Here is a 9966-nt window from a genome sequence, read left to right as displayed (position 1 = left end):
CCTGGTTACCACCCGCCTGCCTGCCTGCTGTCCTCATCTCTGCATTTGGGTCCAATCCTCACTCCTCCCCAACACACTGGTGCCTTGAGAAGCAAACATACTCCAGTCTGTGTGTAGAAATGTTTCCTGAAGTGACGAATCTGCTCCTGCAGGCCACACCTTGATGGTATTCACTGATGACTTCACGCGGTTGATAAGAGGTTTATTTTTGGGGATGAGGAACAAAGAAAGGTGATCTGAGTGTCCCAGGTGGGGAAGGGGTGTCGCAACGTAGGCTCCAGCCGTGTTTGTGTAAACATGGTCTAAAGTTTTGTTTCCTCTGGTGTGACAAGAAACATGCTGGTGAAATTTTGGTAGCACTGACTTTAAGTTTGAATGATTAAAATCACCAACAACAATAAACACAGATTCCGGATGAATGGTCTGTTGTTTACTGATGGCTGCATGAAGTTCTTTCATAGCAAACTTGGCGTCAGCATCCGGGGAAATATAGGCTGCAGTGATAATCATACACGTGAACTCCAGTGGTAGATAGAACGGTCTACATTTAACCATGAGAAACTAAAGGTTATCTGAATAATGTCTCCCGACAATAGCAGAGTTTGTGCACTAAGCTTTGTTAATGTAAATGCTCAATCCACCATCTCTGGTCTTACCGGAGCCATCTAGTGTTCTATCCGCCCGGAATGTGTGGCGTCTCACTAGCTCAATAATATTGTCCGGTATTCTGCTGTTTAACCATGTTTCCGTGAAAATCATGACATTACAGTTCAAAAGTCTCTTGCTGTGTGTAATGCTGAGTCGGATCTCCTCCATTTTTGTTCATCAGCGACCGTACATTGGCAAGTAAAATGCTGTGTGAGGAGAGCCAGTTTGGTGTTAGCTTTAGCTTAGCTCTTAATTGCTCTTAGGCCGGGCAGAGTGCGTAGCCTCGGGTCTTCTGGCGATCTCAGGAAGGAGTCGAAGATTGTCCCTAAAACTGTGGGAAATTTGCAAACCAATATCCAAAAGCTCACGTCGATTGTACGATGTAAAGGCACAGCTGTTCTGCACGACCAACCCCGAAATGAGGATGAAAAATACAACAAAATTGCAGAATCTCGAGAGACCGCGAGCCTCGCGATGTACTCGGGCTGCCATCTTGGTCTTGACGATTGTATCTTATTACAGAGACTGGAACATTTAATTGGCATTAAAGGGACTGCTTTAAGCTGGTTTGTCTTATTTATCAGATCAATCTCAGTTTGTTCATGTTAACGATGAATCTTCTGTGCACGCCAAAGTTAGTCATGGAGTCCCACAAGGATCTGTGCTCGGTCCAATCCTGTTCACTTTATATATGCTTCCTTTAGGCAATATTATCAGGAAACACTCAATAAACTTTTATTGTTATGAAGATGATACTCAGTTATATCTATCAATCAAGCCAGATGAAACTAATCAGTTAGCTAATCTTCAAATGTGCCTTCAGGATATTAAAACCTGGATGAGCTGTAATTTTCTAATGTTAAACTCAGTTAACTGAAGTTATTGTTCTGGGGCCCAAGCACCTCTGTGACTCATTATCAAAAGAGATAGTTACTCTGGATGGCACCACCCTGCCCTCCAGCACCACCCTGGCCTCCAGCATCACCCTGGCTTCCAACACCACCCTGGCCTCCAACACCACCCTGGCCCCCAGCACCACCCTGGCCCCCAGCACCACCACCTCCAGCACCATCCTGGCCTGGCCTCCAGCACCACCCTGGCCTCCTGAACCACCCTGGCCTCCAGCACCACCCTGACCTCCAGCACCACCCTGGCCTCCAGCATCCCCCTGGCCTCCAGCATCCCCCTGGCCTCCAGCATCACCCTGGCCTCTAGCACCATCCTGGCCTCCAGCACCACTGTGAGGAATCTTGGAGTTATCTTTGATCAGGACACGTCCTTTAATTCCCACATAAAGCAAATTTCAAGGATCACCTTTTTTCACCTATGTAATACTGCAAAAATCAGGAATATCCTGTCTAAAAATGATGCGGAAAAACTAGTCCATGCATTTGTTACTTCTAGGCTGGATTACTGAAATTCTTTATATTCAGGCTGCTCGAAGACATCCATAAAGACTCTTCAGCTGAACCGGAATGCTGCAGCACGTGTTCTGACAGGAACCAGGAAAAGAGATCACATCTCTCCTGTTTTAGCTTCTCTGCAATGGCTTCCTGTAAAATCTAGAATAGAATTTAAAATCCTTCTTCTCACCTACAAAGCTCTTCATGGTCAGGCACCATCTTATCTTAAAGAGCTCATAGTACCTTACAACCCTACAAGAGCACTGCGCTCCAAGAATGCAGGGTTAATCGTGGCTCCTAGAGTCTCTAAAAGTAGAACTGGAGCCAGCGCGTTCAGCTATCAGGCTCCTCTCCTAAGGAACCAAGTTCCAGTCTGGGTCCGGGGACCAGAGCGTTCAGCTGTCAGGCTCCTCTCCTGTCGAACTAGGTTCCAGTCTGGGTCCAGGGACCAGAGCGTTCAGCTGTCAGGCTTCTCTCCTACCAGGTTCCAGTCTGGGTCCAGGGACCAGAGCGTTCAGCTGTCAGGCTTTTCTCCTACCAGGTTCCAGTCTGGGTCCAGGGACCAGACCATTCAGCTGTCAGGCTCCTCTCCTGTGGAACGAGGTTCCAGTCTGGGAGAGTTCTAGCCCGACCAGGCTCCTCTCTTTACCCTGTCTCTCCTAGTTATGCTGTAATAGTTTTAGACAGCTGGGGACTTCCTTTGACACACTGAGCTCCTCTCTCCTCTATGTTTCTATCTTTTCATTTATGTGCGTCCATGTTGCAGAAATGCTTGTTACTAACCTAGTTACTAACCTAGCTCTGGGGAGTCATTCCCCGGAGTCTTTATGTTCTTTTTCGCCCAGCATGTTTCCTCGGATCAGGGAGGCTCCAAAATCATGGTAGCAGCTGTCGCCATGGTCCCGCTACACGTCCTGCTATGCCATGTTTATCCTGCTACGTCCTGCTGTGCCCTGCTCCATCCTGCTACATCCGGCTGTGCCCTGCTACGTCCTGCTGTGCCTTGTAATGCCCACAGTGTCCTGCTATACCATGAACTACTACAAAGAACTGCTACAAACTACTATTTTTTGTGACTGTTATTGCCACTCTTCATTCTAATCCCAACCGGTCGTCAGACACCGCCTACCAAGAGTCTGGGTCTGGGTCTGTCCCAGGTTTCTGCCTAAAGGGCAGTTTTTCCTCGCCACTGTGGCCCTGTTGCTTGCTCTGAAGGAAACTACAAGAACTGTTGGGTCATTGTAAATCCTGGAGTGTGGTCTAGACCTACTCTATCTGTAAAGGGTCTTCAGATAACTCTTGTTAGGGGTCCAAGCCAGAGGATGCGTGCACCGCGGTAATCGCAAGGCGATACGCGGTTCACACAGCAGGGCTGTGGAACCCTATTGTTTTCGCTAGGATTTTCCATTATCCATTATCCATTATCCATTATCCTCCATTATTTTTCTTCTCCGCATAAAACTGGTGCTGCAGCCTAAACCGTACATGGTGGCGACGTGCCATTTTCAGGACTGGTCCGAAAGTCCGCAAAGACCTCAGGCGCAAAAAATTACCCCACTTCCGACACTAGCTGGCGCTATACCAGAAGAAACGCGTTTTGCCCTATAACTCCCAAACCGTACATCCGATATTAAAAAACCTTACATCCACGCGTTCTCTGGATCTAACTGGAACTCGTGATATAGGCCACGCCCACTTCCGCCTAAACTTTTATGCGTGAAAAATCGCAATTTATCGAAAACCAACTTTTTCGAACTCCTCCTAGACCGTTCAATGGATCTGCACGAAACTCGGCACATAGCATCTCCAGACTGGTTTGACAAAAGTTTGCATAAAGATTTTTTATAGAATAAAAATTGCACATATTACGGGCAACCACATTTGTGTAGCTAACTCTGAAAAAATTGACTTTGCCATATCTCGGCCAAAGTAAATGCTATCAAAACCAAACTTTAGAATGTTCCTTGCGATGACCCTATGAGGCTCTGAAACAAATTTGACGAACATTGGCCACAAGGGGGCGCTATAAATACAACAAGTTTATATCTCATGAACCGCTCATGCGAATGTTACAACATTTGAAGGATACCATCTAGGCCCACTCCTGAGGTGGTCCTTACAGTGGGGTACTGATTGGTTGAAGTGGGCGTGACCTACGGGCCAATGTTTGGATTAACCACTTCCACTAAAGTGAAGTACTTGAAATTAACAGGGTACACGTACAGTGGGTAGCCGACCAGACCTACCAAATATTACACACGTTGACCAGTAGGTGGCGCTACAATGAAGACAAATCTGCTCAAAACCTGGTGTGTGGCATCTCCAGATGGCCACGACAATATATTGTATGAAAATTTTTTCTACGTAATTGTGTGCGCATTTCATGACCAAGCAAAGCTTCTGTACTTCGCTTTGGGTTCCGCTTTCGTGCTCTCCCCGGGTCGCTGGGGACGACTGGCGAAGGGAGGCTTGGACCCCGTTGAAACTGCGTGCAGTTCTAGTTTTGAATTGATACTATAAATAAAATTGAATTGAATGGGGGGGGGGGGATGCAAGCAACATTGCAGTAATTGATATATGGATACAACAATGAATAATACAACATAATTGCAATTAATCAGGTGCCGAGATTTTGCTAGTATATCGACCACTTTGACTATTTTTGTAGGCTACTTATGGCACTACTTTGAGGTTTCCAGGATAAAGAGTCATCTAGTATAAGCTCTAACATTATTAATGGAGATATTATCAATTTGAATTTTCATTGAAGATTTAAATGTATCAGACTTAATCCTGAAAAATATATAACTTGTTTTTTTTATGTTGAGTGACAGTTTGTTGGACTTGAACCAAGTAGTTAACTTAAATAAATGTCAGGTTTTACGGGAGTTAAACACATTTGTATCGTCTGCAAATAACATTTTAGAAAGTTTATCTGAGGCATTAGGAAGGTCATTAACATATGATGAAAACAACAAAGGGCCCAAATGGAACCCTGTGGTAAGCCACACTGAAGGGGAAGGGGTGGGAGAGGGGGGGGGGATTCTGTCACATTATAGTTGACAGTTTGATACCAAACTGAAAGATAACTGGTGCAAATTAATAATTTTGTTTACCTGGGGTGCCCAAACCTTCGAGCCCCAGTGTATGTCCTGCTAACCAAAACCACATTTAGAATGATCAAAACTTAATGGCACATGCTTCATTCATATTACCAGAAGTTTGTCTTACCAAATACACTGTTGGGCATTATGAAAAGCATACAAAAAATATTTGCAGGTACACACATGCTGTTGAAACATGTCTCATGTCTCAGTGCAACATATGCACAGCAGAAATATTTACATTGGAGTGAACAAAGATCTATAGAATACACCCATCTTCCATTGTTGTTGTCCTGACCTGTGGGCTTTTCATAGTGCTTACTTCCTGATTGGAGTGGTATCCATTAACCATTGAGCTGATTGGCCAGGTGGAACACGTCTTGGCCAATCAGCTCATAGTGTCATGTTGAATGGCAAACATGTGACATTATGGCAGATTAAGTTTTATGCAGAGAATCGTGTTCAGTGATTTAAAAAGGGACAATTGAATTATAAATGTCTTCTCTGCTTCTCTTCTTAGTTGTCAGATTCAACCCTTACAGAATTGGCCCCGGTCTTAGTCATGGTGTTATAGTTTTAGACTGCTGATCCTGCTACACCCCGTAACGCCTTGTTACATCCTACTACACCCTGTAACGCCCTGCAGTGCCCTGCTACACCCTGTAATGCCCGGCTACACCCTGCAACACCCTCCTAAACCGTGTAACGCCCTGCTACACCCTGTAACGCCCTCCTACACCCTATAACGCCCTCCTACACCCTATAATGCCCTGCTACACCCTGCAAAGCCCTGTAACGCCCTGCAACGCCCTGCAACGCCCTGCTACAATTTAACCTGAATCTGAGGAAATGTTTTAGCGTAAGGTAAAAAAGCTCCCTTACCAGAACAGTGTCTGTTCTGTCTGTGGTTGGTGTCGGTGTCTAACAGTAGCAGCATAACCAGATCAGTGTCTGTAGTTGGTGTCTGTGTAGTTCTTACTTTGTTACAGGTGTTAGACAGAGAGTTAACAGGATCACAGCTGCATGTGTCTGTGGTTGGTGTCTGTTGTGTCTGTAGTTGGTGTCTGTGTAGTTCTTACCTTATAACAGATGTTGGACAGAGAGTTAACAGGATCACAGCTGCAGGAATCTGTGGTTGGTGTCTGTGGTTGTGTCTGTAGTTGGTGTCTGTGGTTTCTGTAGTTGGTGTCTGTATAGTTCTTACCTTTTTGCAGGTGTGGGAGAGTTTGGAGAGAGTTAACAGGATCACAACTGCAGGTGTCTGTGGTTTGTGTCTGCATCTGTGGTTAGTGTCTATGGTTGTGTCTGTGGTGGTGTAGTTCTTACCTTCTTACAGGTGTTAGACAGAGAGTTAACAGGATCACAGCTGCAGGTGTCTGTGGTTGGTGTCTATGGTTGTGTCTGTGGTGTCTGTAGTGGTGTAGTTCTTACAGGTGTTGGACAAGGAGTTAACAGGATCACAGCTGCAGGTGTCTGTGGTTGGTGTCTGTGTCTGTGGTGGTGTAGTTCTTACCTTGTTACAGGTGTTGGACAGAGAGTTAACAGGATAACAGCTGCAGTTGTCTGTGGTTGGTGTTTGTGGTTGTGTCTGTGGTGGTGTAGTTCTTACCTTCTTACAGGTGTTGGACAGAGAGTTAACAGGTTCACAGCTGCAGGTGTATGTGGTTGGTGTCTGTGGTTTTGTCTGTGGTGGTGTAGTTCTTACCTTGTTACAGGTGTTGGACAGAGAGTTAACAGGATCACAGTTGCAGTTGTCTGCGGCTGGTGTCTGTGGTTGTGTCAGTGGTGTCTGTGGTGGTGTAGTTCTTACCTTGTTACAGGTGTTGGACAGAGAGTTAACAGGTTCACAGCTGCAGGTGTCTGTGGTTTTGTCTGTGGTGTCTGTGGGGGTGTAGTTCTTACCTTGTTACAGGTGTTGGACAGAGAGTTAACAGCATCACAGTTGCAGGGTTGACACCACGAGGCCCTGCCCAGGTTCCAGTATCCGTCCTCACACTGGTCACAGAGGATGCCCGTCACCCCTGTCCTGCAGGGACACTGTCCTGTCCTCAAATCACAGAAGCAGGGACTCTCCAGAGGACACTGGGTCACCTCCGTCCCCGGCCGGTAACACGAGCACTCTGGGAAATATACAAAGTAATTTCTATTGATACAGCCAGCAACCGACACATACAGTCAGATACATAACAACAGACAGCAGCAAATAGAAATATGAATATCAAAATCAGATACATTACAACAGACAGCAGCAAATAGAAATATGAATATCAAAATCAGATACATTACAACGGACAGCAGCAAATAGAAATATGAATATCAAAATATCAAAGTCAGATACATTACAACAGACAGCAGCAATTGTAAAGTGATTTACCTTATGTACAACAGCATTAATATGTTTGAATCTATTATAAAGGGATTAACCATATGTATGGCGGTAGTTATGAAATTGTTTTAATATTTTAGTAGTGTACCTGCGGCGAGACGTAACAACTGAAACGCCCCCAAGAGACGACTGTGCTCCACCTTTTAAAATCTCAATTTAGATTAACTGGAGAAATCAGTCAGGTTCTCTCCTCTGAAGTCTTTATTGGTCAGTAGACCGTACCAACTAATGAATCAGTCATGGTCTCTCCTCTGAGGTCTTTATTGGTCCAGTAGACCGTACCAACTAATGAATCAGTCAGGGTCTCTCCTCTGAGGTCTTTATTGGTCAGTAGACCGTACCAACTAATGAATCAGTCAGGGTCTCTCCTCTGAAGTCTTTATTGGTCAGTAGACCGTACCAACTAAGGAATCAGTCAGGGTCTCTCCTCTGAAGTCTTTATTGGTCCAGTAGACCGTACCAACTAATTAATCAGTCAGGGTCTCTCCTCTGAGGTTTTTATTGGTCATTAGACCGTACCAACTAATGAATCAGTCAGGGTCTCTCCTCTGAGGTCTTTATTGGTCAGTAGACCGTACCAACTAATGAATCAGTCAGGGTCTCTCCTCTGAGGTCTTTATTGGTCCAGTAGACCGTACCAACTAAGGAATCAGTCAGGGTCTCTCCTCTGAGGTCTTTATTGGTCCAGTAGACCGTACCAACTAAGGAATCAGTCAGGGTCTCTCCTCCGAGGTCTTTATTGGTCCAGTAGACCGATAGATAGGGAAATGGAGACATAGATAGAGAGATAGAGAGATGGAGAGAAAGAGCGATAGGGAGATGGAGACATAGAGAGATAGAGAGATAGAGACATAGATAGAGAGATATATATAGAGAGATGGAGACATAGAGATATGGAGACATAGAGACATAGAGAGATAGAGAGATATATAGAGATGGAGAGAGAGATGAGAGAGATAGAGAGATAGATGGAGCGATAGAGAGATGGAGACATAGATAGAGAGATAGAGCGATAGAGAGATAGATTGAGAGAGATGAGAGAGATTGAGAGATAGATGGAGCAATAGAGCGATGGAGAAATAGATAGAGCGATAGATAGAGAGATAGATAAAGAGATGAGAGATAGATGGAGAGAGAGAGATGTAGAGATGGAGAGATAGAGAGATAGATAGCGAGATGGAGAGATAGATAGAGCCATAGAGAGATGTAGACATATAGATCTAGAGAAAGATGAGAGATGGAAAGATGGAGCGATAGAGAGATGAGAGATAGAGCCTTCTTGTCATCATTATCAGGATATTTACCACTGCAGTCCTGGTCCAGGGCGTTGCCGTAGTAACCAGGCCTGCAGTCCTGGCAGCGGGGTCCCATCGTGTTGTGGAGACATCGAAGACATTCTCCCGTCACGCTGTCGCACGCGTTGCTGTCGGCCGGGCTGATGTTGTTGTTGCAGGGACACTCCTCACACCGGGCTCCGGGCAACAACAGGTCGCCATAGAAACCAGGGCTGCATCTGTCACAGCTCGGACCTGAGATAGTCAGCTCCACATTAAAATGCTAACAACTGTACGTAGTAAAGAAGAATCTGTAACATAATAATATCATGAGGAACGAGGAGTACTCCAATGAAGAACGAGGAGTACTCCAATGAGGAACAAGGAGTACTCCACGGTATAATGAGGAACGAGGTATTCATGTACTCGAGATGTGCTCTAGCTTAATGAGCGGAGCCACAAGGAATGCAGAATTTTAATTCTGAATCACAGCTGAAAACTGTAAAAATAATATGCAGAGTTCATCCGGGTTTAACCAGGAACAATAAACCGTTATTTATACCCAGATACACGCATAAACAGTTACTACCGGTCTAATTTCCTTAAATGTCATGGTCAAATCAGGACTCTCTGCTCTCCGGATCCAGTGCTCCTGTCCCTTCCCAGAGTCTATTTAAAAAGTAAGGTCCTACCTGTGTGCCCCTCCAAGCAGTCACATGTCACACCAAGGGATTGTGGGTCGTGTTGGCAAGAGGTGGCGAAGAAACGTCCGCTGCTCCGAGCATCTGGACACAGGCAGGGCTGACAGGGTGTTCTCAATGCAAGGTTACCATAGTAACCATCCACACACCTGGTCAGCAACACAGGATGTCACCAGAAATGAATCTACAGGATGTTCCTGACTCTAGTCCAGGAGAACCCTATTCTATGCCCTACCAGGGGTCATTAGTCAGGTGTTAATGGACACCTAACTTTGGCTGAATCCCAATCCTTCCCCTTACCCCTTCCCCTTCCCCTAGCTTTTGCGCGTTCACGCGGGACCTAGTTCTGTCCCAATACCTATTACGGCCTAAGGGAAGGGGATAGACCAAGGGCTGTATGGCCCTTGGAACCTAGTGTGGACGCGACCTCACTTGAAAACACACAGGCAT

At 45.5% G+C, this 9966-nt stretch overlaps 1 protein-coding gene across 2 annotated transcripts in view; it reads right to left on the bottom strand.

The window, feature by feature from the left end:
- lamb4 (laminin, beta 4) overlaps positions 1-9966 on the bottom strand; it is a 55820-nt gene that overhangs the window by 13162 nt on the left and 32692 nt on the right. For both annotated transcript variants that reach the window (XM_034879194.1, XM_034879195.1), the window contains 3 exons: positions 9508-9665; positions 8846-9070; positions 7058-7275 (listed from right to left, as the gene is read on the bottom strand). In XM_034879194.1, the coding sequence (XP_034735085.1) occupies positions 7058-7275; positions 8846-9070; positions 9508-9665 (601 nt within the window). The remainder of the gene's footprint in view (positions 1-7057; positions 7276-8845; positions 9071-9507; positions 9666-9966) is intronic.

The sequence above is a fragment of the Etheostoma cragini genome, chromosome 8 (assembly GCF_013103735.1).
Source record: "Etheostoma cragini isolate CJK2018 chromosome 8, CSU_Ecrag_1.0, whole genome shotgun sequence".
In the NCBI taxonomy this organism is placed as follows: domain Eukaryota; kingdom Metazoa; phylum Chordata; class Actinopteri; order Perciformes; family Percidae; genus Etheostoma; species Etheostoma cragini.
Note: the sequence above shows the minus strand (reverse complement) of the source record. Positions and strands in the feature narration are given on the sequence as shown.